The 16,709-nt window shown below is 38.1% G+C and overlaps 1 protein-coding gene across 2 annotated transcripts in view; it reads left to right on the top strand.

Annotated features, from left to right (window-relative positions):
- Positions 1 to 16,709, top strand: part of raver2 (ribonucleoprotein, PTB binding 2) — a 58,982-nt gene that overhangs the window by 28,229 nt on the left and 14,044 nt on the right. Inside the window, exons 3-8 of one of the 2 annotated variants that reach the window (XM_008109310.3) lie at positions 4,708 to 5,177; positions 7,929 to 8,120; positions 10,751 to 10,877; positions 11,245 to 11,324; positions 14,187 to 14,285; positions 14,511 to 14,622. In XM_008109310.3, coding sequence (XP_008107517.2) covers positions 4,708 to 5,177; positions 7,929 to 8,120; positions 10,751 to 10,877; positions 11,245 to 11,324; positions 14,187 to 14,285; positions 14,511 to 14,622 — 1,080 coding nt within the window. The remainder of the gene's footprint in view (positions 1 to 4,707; positions 5,178 to 7,928; positions 8,121 to 10,750; positions 10,878 to 11,244; positions 11,325 to 14,186; positions 14,286 to 14,510; positions 14,623 to 16,709) is intronic. The other variant, XM_008109311.3, reaches the window with a different exon arrangement.

Below are 16,709 nucleotides of genomic sequence, written 5' to 3'. Positions count from 1 at the left end.
ACAGGGATGACAACAACTGTAATCAATTTTCACATCTAAGAACCCAGATCTAAGAACCCAGGAATAAAAATGACTTGTCAGCCTATGATACATAATCTGAGTACCAGTTTGAGAATATATGTTCATCCTTTGGTGGTTTCAGTGTCAACTGATAGCTTGAATGTGTGACTCAGCCACTAAAGATGAGACATGAAAGGCAGAGAGAGCTTTTATATCACTTGCTGTCCCCTCAGAACCAGCACTGGAGGAAGCACTGCACGTGTTCAATTTCAGATAATGAAATGTTTTAAAATAAACATCATTAGATTTTCCCCTTCATAAAATCAGGAACGTCAAGTACAAAGGCCAAAAATCTGACTTTGACCCAATTATGTATAGATTTGCTGAAAAATATTTGTGTTGAAAATACATTTGTTCCCATATTGTATGCCTTTTCCCCATAAATGTCTTACCAATTTCAACAGCCCATTTAGGAATGGGTATGAATCTTCTTGTTTATATATACAGTGTGTGTGTGTGTGTGTGTGTGTGTGTATATATATATATATATATATATATATATATATATATTTAAAAGTAGAGTTTGGAGCCACTTGGATGTTATTCTGTTTTTTAATTCAAAGAGTTTTCTTTAAAAATATATGTAAATGCTTCATAAATTATTACATAGGAATATTCCTGATGAATATATTTGATTCTACTAAAATGGTCTGTTAGTTACAGTACTTAATTGCTGTGAACTATCCAGATGCATTTCTGCTGTTTCTAGAATTGTTATTTTATTCAGTAATAGGGGTTTAAAAACAGTAATATGGAGTCATTATCTGGATCTCTTCATGGGTTTAATATACAACACTGATCAGGAAGAAGATGAGCTTTCCTTTATTTCCGCTGTAGCTGTTGTACATCATGGGCTATGTCCTGTATGAGAGAGAAGAAATCACATCAATACAGAAACCTGCAGTTTAGTCCAAGATTAATTTGTTCAATTTGGGATAATTTCCCTGCTAATTGTTGCTGCTGTTTTGTTGTTGTTGTTGTTGTTGTTTACTACCTTCCAGTTGTTTCTGATGTATGGCAACCCTGTCACAAGGATTTTTTCTAAGTGAGGGTTTTTCACTTGCCAAGGTCATCCATAGCTCACCAGGAATTCAATTTCTGGTCTCTTAGGGTTCAACTACATGGCAGAATTAATGCAGTTGGATATCACTATCACTGCTATGGCTGAGTGCTCTAAAATAATGGAAGCTGTAGTTTCACAAGGTGTTTATATAACCTCTGCCAAAGAGTACTGGTGCCTTACCAGACTACAAATCCCAGGATTCCATAGCCTTGAGACATGGCAGTTAAAGTGGTAGCAAGCTGCATTAGTTCTACAGTGTAGACACACTCTTAAAGCTGTAGTCCAGTGGTTCTCAACCTGGGGTTCCCAGATGTTTTTGGCCTACAATTCTCAGAAATCCCAGATAGTTTCCCAGCTGTTAGAATTTCAGAGAGCTAAAGGCCAAAAATGTTTACAAGCTCAATTGATTCCGTTAAGTGACTTTTGAAAACTCTCTGTGAAGGAAAGGATGGGAAAGAGCCACTGTGGAAGTTTGCCCTTTGCATGTTCAGCTTGTGGACATTACCCAGAGAAATTCATCTTGATTGCCCCTCTTTATAACCTTATTTTCTCCATGTCTTTTCTCCCCTGAGACTCTGTAGTTAGGTTCTGGGAAAAGGATGGATCTTCCTACAACCTTCCTTATTATTGCTATTGTGTACTTAATTTAGTTTCTGCTTGATTGGAGCATAATTGTTTACCCAGAGATCTGGACAGACAATGGCTTTCTGTGTTGTAGTGTTGTGAATAGCTCCACACCTGCAAAGATGATGCATGTTGCCAAGCTGCCTTCAGGGGTGATGCAAACAGAAACACCATGGCTTGTGTGGGAATTAGATCCAAGGCCTGGAGGAAATTCTATGGCCTAAGTCCTATTGGTTAGTTCCAAGTAGGAGTCCCCGGTGGCACAATGGGCAAGACTGCTGACCAAAAGGTCAGTGGAGCAGAGTGAGCTCCCGTCTGTTAGCTCCAGCTTCTCGTGCGGAGACATGAGAGAAGCCTCCCACAGCATGGTAAAACAACCGGGCGTCCCTTGGGCAACGTCCTTGCAGACAGCCAATTCTTTCACACCAGAAGTGACTTGCAGTAGCTATTGCTTGAGTATGTTTTAATGTATCATATGTTTTATGATTTTATATTTATATATTTCAAATGTATTTATGTGATTGTATTTTATTGTGTCTTGCTGGGCTTGGTCCCCATGTGAGCTGCCCTGAGTCCCTTCGGGGAGATGGGGCGGGATATAAGAATAAAGTAGTAGTAGTAGTTGTTGTTGTTGTTATTATTATTATTATTTAGTTGCTCCTAACACAAAAAAAGGTCCCAAGTAGAGTAGATTCATTGAATCCATTGCTAAATGGTTAGTCAACACCCTTTGGATCTGTTCTAAGTGGTATTTACAATAGTATTCAAGCCTAGAGCCGATTTCTTTTCACATCTACGTGTTTCCAATTTAATGGAATTCTACCCATTCTTTGTGGTTTAATCAATAATATTTCTTTATATTACTTTACTTCACTTTAACCATATAAAGTAATATATTTAGTGTAATCAAAGTATCCTAGGGTTGCTAGAATAGAATGTGAAATTGGGGCTGTAAACAGGTTATTCTAAGGAGATCATTTACTTTTATTTTTTAATTTGTAAATGTCAATTATACCTGAGAACATGCTGATTTTTTATATTGAGACCTATCCCTGTAAACACTGGACACAGTTTTCTCCCTAAGAAACAAGTTGTGGGAATATGTTAACTTGAAAGTTTCAGTACCTTCTTTATCTAAAAGTGCTCCTTTAGGCACCCTGCTATTGTTGCTTAAGTCTGGCTGACAGCCACTGTGTCTCTCTCCTCTAGCATTTTATTTCTTTTATTTATAGGATATATAGTGTAGAATTATCACATATCCTGGTTGCCAATGAATTTGTTTTACAGCGACAGATAGCTAAAACATTTGAGTATATTTAATTGGTATAAATGATCTTATCCATAGATGAGTTAAACATGCTTTTTTTTAAAATGTGACTTATGTTTATAATTTATTTAGTAAACCTTTTGGACTTGAGGATAGTGTAACCTCTGATTATTCAGGCTTGAAAGAAAATGTTAACATTCCCAATTCTCAGTGGTATCATCTTGCCAGTCAATTCGACTTCTGCTGAAGTTTTGCTGTTCAGTAGAAAGAGATGATTAATAGGCAGTCTGGAATAAAAGATGTTTTCTGTTTCAAACTGTAATCTTGCAACCAGAGCTTCCTGGAATTGAATGTCAGGAAAAGGCTCTATTGAAATATGATATCTCAGCAATAACTTTAAAAGGCTATGGTGTGCCAGGCATCACAGTTACCTCCCAGCCACATTATGGCAATTTTTAAACAAGGAACCATGTCTTGTAGAAATGAAAACGTGCATCCCATTTTACTTTGGACTTTGTTTAACTTTAAATGGGGGGTTTTTTAATAGCGCTGTTAATAGCACTAGTAATAATCTTTAAAGTTAGGTATTAAACTTTGAACATAATTTTGTTTTAAAAAATGAACATTGTTTATACCATAAGCATCATTCGCTATTTTATAAAACTGGGAATTATTTCTGATCCGCTTAGTTTACTAGCACCTTTGGTATAATCAATGCAGCAATCATCCAAAGGAAAGGCCTCATTCCTTGTCCTTTCTATGGGTGCATCTGCACTGTAGAATGAATGCAGTTTGATGCCACTTTGACTCAATGCTGTGGAATCCTGGGAGTTATAGTTTGAAAACGTCTTTTGCTTTCTCTGCCAGACAGTCCAGGTGCCTCACTTTACATCTCCCAATATTCCAAATTATCGAACCAGAGCAGCTTAAGTGGTGTTAAACTACATTAATTCTGCAATATAGATGCACCCTAAGCCTCTATGAAAAGCCTCTCTTGAGAGTCAGGAGAATGCTTAGAAAATAACTCCAGTGAACAGGAAATTCAAAGTGCCGGTGGCCATCCAGTGGGAAAGGAGAGAAAAGAAAACCCAGGGGAGAACAGCTTCTGGGGCATAGGTAAAGGTAAAAAGTTTCCCCACACATTAAGTCTAGTCTTATCTGACTCTGGGGGTTTGTGGTCATCTCAATTTCTAAGCCAAAGAGCCAGCGTTGTCCGTAGACACCTCCAAGGTCATATGGCCAGTATGACTGCATGGAACGCTGTTACCTTCCCGTACCTATTGATCTACTCACATTTGCATGTTTTGAACTGCTAGGTTGGCAGAAGCTGGGCCTAACAGTGGGAGCTCACCCCGCTCCCTGGATTCAAACCATCAACCTTTTGGTCAGCAAGTTCAGCAGCTTAGTGGATTAATCTGTTGTGTCACTGGGGGCTCAGCTACCCACTTTTTGATGACACTATGATCATGAACTTTAAATGTTTGCTTTTCATCTAGAGTTAAGGAAATCTCAAGCAATAATGTATCAGATTTACTTTCATGCCTTCTTTTGTTTATATACTTGGGAGGGGCATCAAAAAAGTTAACAACTTCAATTTTTTACATGATATTGTGACTTCCAAAATAGCACTGTTACTGAAGGTGTATTGCAGTACAGAATATGTAAACAAGTGGCTTATTTTGCTGTCTTTCAGCTTTTGTTACTCTACTGAATGGAGAGCAAGCTCAGAATGCCATACAACTGTTTCACCAACATACTCTTCGAGGGAAAGAAATATCAGTACAGCTTCAACCAACTGATGCTCTACTCTGCATTACTAATTTACCCACCTCCTATACATTACAAGAGTTTGAAGAGTTGGTCCGGCCCTATGGCAATGTTGAGAGACACTTCTTGATTTACAGTGAAGTTACTGGCTATTCCAAAGGCTATGGCTTTGTGGAATACATGAAAAAGGATTCTGCAGCTAAAGCTAGGTTGGACCTTTTAGGAAAACAATTAGGTGGAAATGTCCTCTTTGCACAATGGATGGATGTTAACCAATTAACCCCAAAACTGATACATTCAAAGTGTCTATGTATAGAAAACCTCCCTGTAGACTGTACCGATTCAAATGAACTGGTGCAAACATTCTCAGCTAAACCTAAGCCTGTCTTCTATCAGGTATGTATCTGTTTGAAAACCAAAGCTCCCTTTTTAGAGATTTTTATGGTTTGGCAATATAGCCTGCATGTCTTTTCCTTTGTTTGGTTTGCAACTTTATATGTTCAGCCTAGTGAATGATTATGCCATGTATGAGACATTCACGGTAATAGTATAAAACCTTTATTTTGTTTATCCTGTGTTAGTCACCTGGAAATTATGTAAAAGGACATCTGGGTCACCGTCCTGCATAGTTTACTTATCACAAACATTAACAAAATTGCTGTTTTGATACTTTTTCAAATAATTTTAAACATTCACTTATTTAGTCTCTGTCTCTCTTCCTCTCTCTCATATTCAGTAAAGCTCCTGTATATCAAAATATTACATCAGAAGAAGAAATTCAAAATAATTTAAACATAGAAATAATTGCTCCTGAAGGCAGCCTTCCAACTGAGAACACTTCTTGAGTTTCTGGAAGTGAAATTCTACATGGGATCTTATGCCATACTAAATTTGCTAGGCTTCAAATGTTTTTCTTATTTTTTGCGGCAATGGACTAATGTGGTTGTCCTTCTGGAAGATGTAAAGAACCAAGAAGTAATCTCTGTTTTTGTATGGGCAAATATTAGATCATTTTAAAATTATAGACTGGTCATTCTCAGTGGAGATATGTTGGCAGTTCCAGATTTCATCCCTTGCCATCTCTGCTTAAAAAGAATATAGAGAGCAAAACGGAGATGGTTTTCTTAGAAAGTCACATTACTGGGATAAATGGAGAAGGTTACTTTATATGTTCACAATTCTTTCAAGTGTGTTTAGAAGCATATTTTATTTCAAAAAATTTCTTTCTACTCAACTCTTCTTGAAACTAGTTGTTTTCTTTTTATGCGTGTTATAAATATATTTTTCTTAGACTCTTCAGTTCTGGACTGTGCTTGGACACAGGTGTTTATTTGTTTAATGATTATCCCCATTTTTATATGTAGTTCCTCCAACTCAACATTACTTCTCTGACCCTGTAGCAATATTACTGTCTGAGATATTATATGGAACTGCTTTATTTTGCTGTATTTTTCCCATTAGTATATTGTTTAAATATATACATTCTGGTTGCTAGATATTATTTGCTAGCTAGAAATCGTTAATCCATTTTGATAGAATTTGCACAGGTGGGTTATACCTGTTTATGATTTTACATTGTTCCCGGGTGATTCTATAGGACAATATGAACAGCTGCTGCATATTTGTCAAAGGGCAAAAGCTCTTGGCATGAAATGAGTCCTGATGAGTTCTCTGGTTCCTGTGGGGGTTATATGAGTAGATACAGAATCATGTTAGATCTTCTGAAAATGGCCTGTAAAGAACATGGTACGATATAGTCATCTGGGAACCAACAAACATCTGTACAAATAGAAGCAGCTTCTATTTATTTACTCTCTTTGTTGCTAAATCTGTCTCTAAACATTGTAGTATTGTGTAAAAGTACAGTATTGATATCTACATAATTGTTACTTTTCTTTAGTGGTTTAAACTAGGGCTTCTTAAACTTTTCCACTATAGACCCTGGGTATATAATTATATAAAGTAGATATAAAAACCAAACATAATAAACCAGCATTTGCAAGGATTGCTAAACAGGCTGATTTTCGTCTTTATGAAGTACAGCTGAAGCATCTTCTGAAGAGTCCACTTTGAACACTGCCCAACAGATTCATGAAATGTCTAAAACAGCCCTTAGGTGATGTGTAGAAAAAAGTTTCAGGACCCCAACATTGAGCTTAGGGGACTGCTTTTGGGGTCAGGACCCACAGTTTAAGAAGCAGTGGATTAGACAATTATATCAAACTGATGCTACCCCCGTATTTCTTCAGGATTACCCCAGTAACACTAACACCCCTTCTGCACTGTCCTTATAACCCAGGATCTGATCCCAGATTATCTGCTTTAAAATGGAATGTATGAGCTTCATTCCAGATAACTTGGGATAAACAGATAATCTGGGATCAGATCTGGGATAAAGGGCCAGTGTGGAAGGGCTCTTAATGACTGAGAAGGGTGCATGCATCAAATCACTTTCTTCAGCAGAACTTTCGATTTATGTGGTTTTGCTCTCTTTTAGTAATTTGGTCCTGACATCTGCTGAAATGCAAAAGGCTTTTATAGATCAGGTGTGTAAAACTTAGTTTCTGGTATATGTTGGCTATAGAGGCTGTAAGAAAAGCTATAAGCTATCCTTGACATGGGTGCAAAGGAAACAGCTTCCTGTATCTCAGCTAAAGACTGGGCTGTGAAGACTAATCAACTAGAATTTCATGGAGTTTCACATATATCCCATCTGCTGTTTATCACTTGATTTGGAAGGGGAGGGGGATGTCATCAGTAAAGTGGTGTTTCAAAATAATTAGCATTCCTCAGGAACAAGTATCAAGAATAATCTTTCCCAAGATTAATAACTAATTCCCAGTTTAATTCTGCTCTTTACGCTCCATAAAATTACTGTCAAATTTATTTCATAGTTTCGGTTCTTCACAAGATTAGATAGCCAGGCAAGAGTAATTCAAGTACAGCCGCATGACTGTCATCTGAAAAACATTTGGGCATTAAATTTAGCTTAAAGGGAGAGTGATTTGCAGTGTTAACTTGCTTTGTGGGATGTTAAATATTTTTCACAAGTAGTTCATGTTTAGTGGGGTGGGATAATATAGTGGAGTTTCACAACAATCGCAGAAATTAGTACCTTATTCACTGTATTGTGAAATTTCCCTACAGCTTGCCCAGGAGGAAGATAGCTCTGTTGGTGGCTTTGCAGTCGTTGAGTATGAAACAGCAGAGCAGGCAGAGGAAGTACAGCAAAGCACAGATGGTTTAACTATCAAAGGAAAGAGTGTGCATGTGTCATACTGTGCTCCTGGAGCCCCAGGACGCAGCACACTTGCGACACTTATAGCTGCACAGCGAATGGTAAGAAAGAATTTATGCCTCCAGAGGGGCTTGTTTGTGAAAAAGGAATTGATGGATTGCACACACAAAAATGAGTGATATTTGATGTTGGTGGTGATTCTGATGGTGTTTGGGCAAGTAATGAAAAAAACTGCTCTTAATAAACTGTAGGCCCTCCACCTTCACAGGGATCAGGGATGCAGGACTCCTGTGAAAGTGATAAACATGCAAATAAAAAGATTACTTTAATGTGAGAGAACACCTCTCTAGGAATCTCTAGCTTTCTGCGATCAGCATCTTCTGGAAACTGAGAATAGAGATGTACTGGAGGAATATAGAGATTTCTAAAAAGATAATAGTAATCAGATCAGCCATCGAATCCAGAAAAGTTAAACCTGCCAATGTGGAGGGCTGACTGTAGATCTTTCATGCACATTTGTATTTGACCTTAATATGTTCTGCTTGAGGGATTAAGATGAGCTACAGTGGATAGATAGATATCCCGCTCTGTATCACAATTTGGAGAGGGGCATAAAAATGAAGTCAATAAAAAGATTAAAACAGCTTAAAACAAGAAAAATAATTTCAGTAGACTAGAATATATTACATATATTAACAAATATATTAACATGATAGCCATGTATAAATACTGGTATGTGAAAGGATGTCATAAGGGAGAGGGAGCAGGCTTGTTTTCTTCTGCCCTGGAAACTAGGACTCAGGACAATGAATTCAAATTATAGGAAAGGTGATTCTACCTGAACATTAGGAAGAACTTCCTGACTGTTAAGAGCTGTTCAGCAGTGGAACTCTCTGCCTCAGAGTGTGGTGGAAACACCACCTTTGGAAGCTTTTAGACATCGGCTGAATTGCCATCTGTCGGGTACTTTGATTGTGCTTTCCCTGCATGGCAAGGGGTTGGACTAGATGGCCCAAGTGGTCTCTTCCAACTCTATTATTCTATGATTTTAAGTTAGAACGGGTTAAAAAGGTTAATGTAGTTTAAATCCATGTGCATAAACATTTTAGAGTGAGTCACTTAGATCCCAAATTTTAATGAACATCCATATCTTTACTTGGCTTATAAAGGTGTGAATGTGGCCCAAAGGGGAGAATCCTCCACAACTGGGGAGTCATAACAAAGAAGTCCTTCTTCCATGTTCTCACACAATTCCTAACAACTGGTAAAGTGTCTGGGATTTCTGGGAGCTGAAGTCCAGACAACTGGAGGACCAAACGTTGGGAACCACTGCTCTAGTGGTACATAGAGGAGCCCTCCCCCAAGCAGATTTATCCCTTGATCAGAGATGCAAAGAAGGAAGCACTCTCTGAAGTATCAGAAGTTATACTGCTGTGGCTAGGATTATCTATATCCAGGAAAGGCTATAGTAGGTGCACAGTCAAAGCTGGAACCAAGAATTCACAGAGTCCTCTTGGGCCTCTAGTGGCAAAGATGACATCATGGTTATTCTTAAACTGTGCCCTTTTTCTTCAGGAAAGGAGTGACCTCCAAACTTCATTTTATTAGCCCTCATTCAATCAGTTGTAGCATCCAGGCACTGGTCCACCATTTGCACAACCCCAGTTTGACTCTGATGGCTGGAAATAGAGTTGAGAGCCATCAGAATATCAAAGGTGCTGAATTCCAAATGGCCTCCTAATTATTTCAACAGTTATATACTTTGCTCAAACTTTTATCTAGCTATTTAAAAACAAAAATAAGTTCTACTTTTGATGGAAGGATAGTAGACACAGCATGGGCCTAGTAACTAAAACTTTAATATTAGAGGGAAAAGTGGTAGTACCTGTATTTTCCACCAGAACTTTAGAAAGTTCTACATCAGTGATGGCGAATCTTTTCAAGAGATGAGTGCCCAAACCAAGGGTGGGGGTTGAGCACTGGGGGGGGGAGTGGGGGGGGTAGACAAGTGAGTGGGCAAGTTGGGGGGGCAAGCAGGTGAGAGAGCAAGTGGGGTTTGGGTAGGAGGGGGATGGGTGAGCAAGCGGGCAAGCAGAAGGGCGGACAAGAGGGCGAGAAGGCGGGGTGGTGAGTGAGTGGGGGTGGGTGGGTGATGGCATGCATGCTAGGAGAGAAGGTGCTGTGTGCATAGGTTTGTCATTACAGTTTCTAGATGATGTCCTGAATGTGTCCAGTCCCATATGTGACTTTTAAGATTGTTAACTAATATTGTATCAGATGTGTCGAACTTGTGGCCCTTCATATATTTGAGCCTCCAACTCCCAGAAGCCCTAGTCATCTTGTTTACTGGCCAGGAATTCTGGGAGCCGAAGTCCAGAACACATGGAGGGCCACAGGTTTAAAAGTGTGTTTATTGTTTATTGGTATATGTGATTTTATTTGTTTATGATTTGTTTTTATTGTTGAGTTTTATATTGCTTATTGCCTGGGCTTGGCCCCATGGCCCCATTGCCTGGGCTTGGCCCCTCGGGGAGATGGGGCGGGGTATAAAAATAAAATAATAATAATAATAATAATAATAATAATAATAATAATAATAATAATAATAATAATTATTATTATTATTATTATTATTACCACTACTTGCTGAAATACACTAATTATAGGAAAGCCATATGGTGTTACAGAATCAACTTTCTTCTCATTTTCCTTTACTCCTCCTTTATTCAAGATGAGGAACAACAGAAAGGGGTTGCTTCCAGAGCCAAATGCAGTGCAGATTATGAAAAGCTTAAACACCCCAGCGATGCTGCAAATGTTATTACAACCTCAATTACATGGAAGTCTTAACAAATTTGGTAAGCTTTTAAAATACAATTACTTTAAGGTGATACTAAGGTGATACGGTGCCCCCCCTCATTTGATCTCAGAGCCAACCACAGGGCCAAAAAATTATACACCTGTGCAAAGATGCACAAGTATACAACAAGAAACATAGAAATGTAAAGTCTTTCTACAGGGCACACAACTGGCTGGCCTGTGAAAAATAGTCATTTTGATAATACTCAATTATTTACATATCAAGTCATGTAAAGCTATTGAAAATAGTGATTGTGAGGGGAAATTTTACTATTTAGAGGTTCATTTTGTCTAAATGCATTTTCTCTTGACTTGAGCAAGGTAGACTTTTAATAAATATGTATTCTGTTATCTTTTATAAAACAGTCCTTGGTGCTCCGGTGACTGTACCCCATATTGTATCCCCATTCAGCCCAGCATTTGTACACTTGAATAAAGTTCATCAGGTATGTTTGTTTTTTTTACAAATGGATATAAAATATATTGGTTAAGCAGTTTGAGTCACCATATGGTAAGAAGGGTGATCCCTGGATTCTTGACAGAGTTGGGCAAAGCATGAGTGGGTGCCATCTTATTTGCAGTCTTGCAGGCTTCCTCTAGAGCAGGAGTGTTCAACCCATTTTCCTTATATTTGCCTTCAAAGGGCCATTGAATCCTGGGATAAACAGAGCCAACGATAATTTTTTTACAGTGCTCTTTAGTTTTTACATAGTTTTGGTCCCCAAATGTTACTGAACAACAGCATCCATACCTTTGGATTATCTGCCATGCAGACTGGGGATAATGGCATTGCAACCCAACAGCACTTGTGGCTCTGAGGTTAGGGAAAGGTTAAAGGGCATTTTAAAGTCGGACATCATATCCACAAGCCTTGTATCTAAATCCAAACCCCACTATCCTCACTAAACAGAACAAACTAGAGCCTTCCAGGTGTTATTGTATCACAACTCCCATTAACTCATGATGCTTCATGAAGAATATAGGAATTGTAGTTCAGCATCTGGAGGGCCACATAAAATGACATGGGGGGCTGGATTTGGCCCATGTGCCTTGAGTTTGACACATGTTCCCTAGAAGTCCTCTCATCTTTCTTGAGCTCTGAGAATGGGCAGGAAAACAAGCTAATCAGGAACAGCTTGGTTGACTAAACAGACTTGAAACTGGGAGTGGAGCAGTGGCTTCTGGAGCATAACCACTCTTCAGTGCACCAGTGGTCAGTCATCTTTGGGTCTGATTATCCTCTTTTGTCTATGAGTGTTAGGGGCTGGCTGTAATCTTCAGGATTGTGTTTTCCTTAATTTGCAATCAGAGTAATACTTCAGTTATATAAGCTTCTAAATTACTAATAATATACTGTTGAATCCATAATAGTACTTGAATTATGTTGTTATCTGCTATTCTTTATAGATCTATCTCTGCATCACAAAATGTTGCTGTTTTACTTTCAGAATGACTACATAGGTCTTGATATTCTTCATTAAGCTGTGAAAAATAAAACTTATCAAATTAAAACTTTTATTAGGTTAACATTAAAAGGACCCCCCGGCAGCACAGCGGGTTAAACCGCTGAGCTGCTGAACTTGCTGACTGAAAGGTTGATGATTAGCCCCCGTTTCTGCAAACGTGAGTGGATAAATAGGTACTGCTCCAGTGGGAAGGTAATGGCACTCCATGCAGTCATGCCGGCAACATGACCTTGGAGGTGTCTACGGACAACGCTGACTCTGGCTTAGAAATCGAAATGAGCACCAATCCCCAGAGTTGGACACAATTAGACCTAACATCAGGGGAATACCTTTACCTTTACCTAGACATTGAAACTGTGACCTCATTTTAGCAGTCTAATTTTTAAAGATATCTCTACGATAGTACAATAGAGTCTCACTTATCCAACATAAACGGGCCGGCAGAACATTGGATAAGTGAAAATGTTAGATAATAAGGAGGGATTAAGGAAAAGCCTATTAAACATCAAATTATGTTATGATTTTATAAATTAAGCACCAAAACATCATGCTTTACAACAAATGGATAGAAAAAGCAGTTCAGTACACGATAACGTTATCTAATAATTACTGTATTTATGAATTTAGCACCAAAATTTCACAATTTATTGAAAAATTTACTACAAAAACATTGACTACTAAAAGGCAAATTGCGTTGGATAATAGAGAACCTTGGATAAGCGGAGCTTGGATAAGCGAGACTCTACTGTATCCTCAAACCTTAGGGATAACTAGGAAACTAGTACGAAGGTATTACATATATATTTTGAAAAGATATATATTCATAACACAGATTGAATCCTCTTTACTTCCCCCATAAAGCGACCTAAATAAAAATAAGAGTTTCTCTGCTTTCCTAGGCTATGCCAAGGCTTGAGATTTTCCTAGATCAGAGGGAAGAAAATAGGTTATTTGTTCAAACTATTCATACGCTGGTGTAGATCCCAATTCATTGTGTGGTGGTGGTTGTGTTATTTTTTTCAGTTGTAAAAGATTACTGAAGACAAATACTAGTGATTCTCTTATTGTTCTCTTGGTATGTTTTTAGTGTTATTGCCTCTCTGATCTTGCCGACTATATATCTTTTTGCAAAATAAAAAGCAGAAAGACATATTTTTCATTCACTCACAGGAGAAAGTGAGTCATGCTGTACATAGAAGTTTTAATTGATCACGTTTGACTGTTGTCTTCAATTACATATTCCACAAATAAACAAGGTGGTGCTTTTCTTTGCAAGATAATCATATTCTGATTAGTCTTGGAGAAAGGATTCTGATTTTAATTAATCATTTTACTTGACCCAGAAACCTGAATTTGCCAGTTGTATAATCAGCCATATTTTTTTCACTGCATACTTTATGGTACCCGAGGGCGGGGGTAATTATGCTTCAGTCCGGATACACATGTATCCTGCAGCTTCCTTGGAAAATAGTGCATTTCTGTACTAGGTAGCATTCTTAACTACATTCAAATGTGAGCTCCATCTAGGCTGGATCCATTGAGATAATAGAACTTATATGCATTACAATAGAAATACAATGGAAATATAAGAAAGGGGGATTGTTGGTGGACACCAGTATTTTTGAGAACCAGGAGTTGTTTAAATGTTGGATTACTACAATATTCAAATCTGCCCTTAGCCATGGACATAAAGTAATGTTATATGAAGAAACTTCCACCAGTCGAAAGTAAAAAAAGGGTCCTCATTGCAGATATGAAAGGAATTCGACATCTGTGTTTTCATTTGTGAGATGGTTCCATAAGTCAATTCCATATGTAACTCATGTAGCCTTTCCCTAACAGGGACCAATTCCTGGAAATGCATCCAGTTTGATGTTACAAAATCTCTCCCATCTACAACTGGCACAACTAACGAAGACTGAAAATATTCATACTAACACTGTGAGTTGAATAAATTAAACTGCCCACAGATGAGTCCTAGTTACCCCATAGGCAATAATTCTTTATAAACAAAAACGTGGAAATGTCTTCTTCCTGAAAATATTATATTATTTGATCTTCCATTTATATAAACAGTGTAAAGCAAATATCTACAATCCAAGGCTGGGTGACCATTTAATAAGAGGTCTTTTTAATAACCTATCACATTTCTATTCTTCTTTGCAGAAACCTAGCTTGCTTGGAGAGCCTCCAGCAGTTCTGCTTCAGACAATGCTAGGAATGGGGGCTGCGCCACAAGTAACTGCAGACATCGGGAGCCACGGAGAAGCACGCAATTGCAAGTGACATTTTGTTTCCTATTATAGTAAAAGAAATTCCCCTTTAAAAAGACAACAACCTCTGGGCAATATATCTATAATTATGAAGGGCAGCACTTCTAGGAAACATGCTGTAGCCCAGTTCAGATGGCTAAACAAGAAGCAGGAGTGTTTAACAAAGGCAGTCTACAGTGAGGACGGTTGTGTTTATGGGTTTCTTATGGGTGTGTTGAACAACTGGCAAAAGGATAGCAACTCTGTTGTTAGATACAGTTAAATAATTTATGAAAGAAGGCAGCATTAGAGACAATGGCCATATGCCCATTTGTTTTATAATCTTCTGCTAATGGAAATTCTGACTGACTCAGCTTTTGACTATCCAAAAGGTGTCCTCATTTTACTTGTACCTTACCATCCTAATCTAGCCAATGGATATCATAGTAGTTTTCAAACTCATGAAGATGCAAATATGTTTGATAAAGCTACATACCAAATCAACATAATCACATGTTATATTAATGTTGAATGTTTTACATAAAATCAAGTAAGAAAGCAGGAGCAGGAGCAGGAAACTAATCTAAGCAACAGTGGACTGCCTAGCTGAGAAATTAGTAGAATCACAAGATCCATAAGATACAACAAAATCCAAAATCTAAAAAATGGTGATACATGCCAGTTGTAATCCACATGTTACTCTCCACTGGTTCCAACTACCAAATCCTTCTAATCTGGTGCATAATTGCTAACAAATGTAAAATTGGCCTAAGCATCATAACCAAGACCATGTTCAGTTTGGGTGAAGTAAGTCTCTGAGGTTCAAACCAAAACATTATTGAAAAGGTAACTTGGGAATCCACCTGTGCATTTTTCTCTTCCTGTGGTGGCACACAAGTGTGATGCATGACTGTCATGAAACAGCTACAATCCATTATTGCTGTGCTTCTACACAAGAAGTTGGATCTGAGTCTCTGGTTCATCACGGCCAACTAACTCCTGGGGATTCTTTATAGTAGCAGTTTTTACTGCTGTCATGTAAAATATGTTATGTAGTAGGACAGAGTTGGGGAGCATGGCCTTTGTTGAATTTAGGATCATTTAGATCCCTTGTTTTAAAGTTAGAAGTATAGATAGATAGATAGATAGATAGATAGATAGATAGATAGATAGATAGATAGAGTTTTGTTTCACAGTTTTTTATGAATATGTAAATTGAAATATGGCCCCCTTTGGCGCAGCAGGTTAAACCGCTGAACTTGCTGACCGAAAGTTTGGTGGTTCGAATTTGGGGAGCAGGGGGAGCTCCTGCAGTTAGCCACAGCTTCTGCCAACTTAGCAGTTTGAAAACATGCAATGTGAGTAGATCAATAGGTACTGCTCCGGCGGGAAGGTAACGGCTCACCATGCAGTTATGCCGGCCACATGACCTTGGAGGTGTCTACGGACAACGCCGGCTCTTTGGCTTAGAAATGGAGATGAACACCAACCCCCTGAGTCAGACATGACTAGACTTAATGTCAGAGGAAAACCTTTACCTTTACTAAATTGAAAATAAAAACATATTAATCTAAAGTTAGAAGTCTTTTTGATCACAAGTCAGATATTCCATTCCATCTGCTGAGGAGCAGCTGATGGGCCTTTGCCTTCTACATAGTCAAAACTCTAAAGAAGTGGAATAGATTTTTGAAGGCCTGGAAAATGGTTTTCCTTGATATAGGAAGGTTAAATAGAAGAATATCCTGCTTAGAAATATAGATGGCATCATCTGGCATAACTCCCTTAAAATTAATTTCCTGTTCAGAATGAGTGTACTTCCTCTTTTTTAACCCAAAGTACTCTTACTATGTCCAGTGAAATAACAAGTGGCTTTATGCAGATTTATTTTGAAAAGCTTGTACATAAGTTGCAAAAGTTTATTAGAAAATAAGTATTTTTCATAGGCAGTTTACTATATATACACAGTTTTTAAAAATTAAGTTTTAACACAATTTAATTTACAGTGAAAGGCATTCAAAAATAAATAGAGGTAGGAGAGAGAGGGAGGGAGGGAGGGAGGGAGAGGGAGAGAGAGAGAGAGAGAGAGAGAGAGAGAGAGAGAGAGAGAGAGAGA

Source organism: Anolis carolinensis, chromosome 4 (assembly GCF_035594765.1).
Source record: "Anolis carolinensis isolate JA03-04 chromosome 4, rAnoCar3.1.pri, whole genome shotgun sequence".
NCBI lineage: Eukaryota > Metazoa > Chordata > Lepidosauria > Squamata > Dactyloidae > Anolis > Anolis carolinensis.
This window is presented reverse-complemented; position numbering and strand designations above follow the sequence as displayed.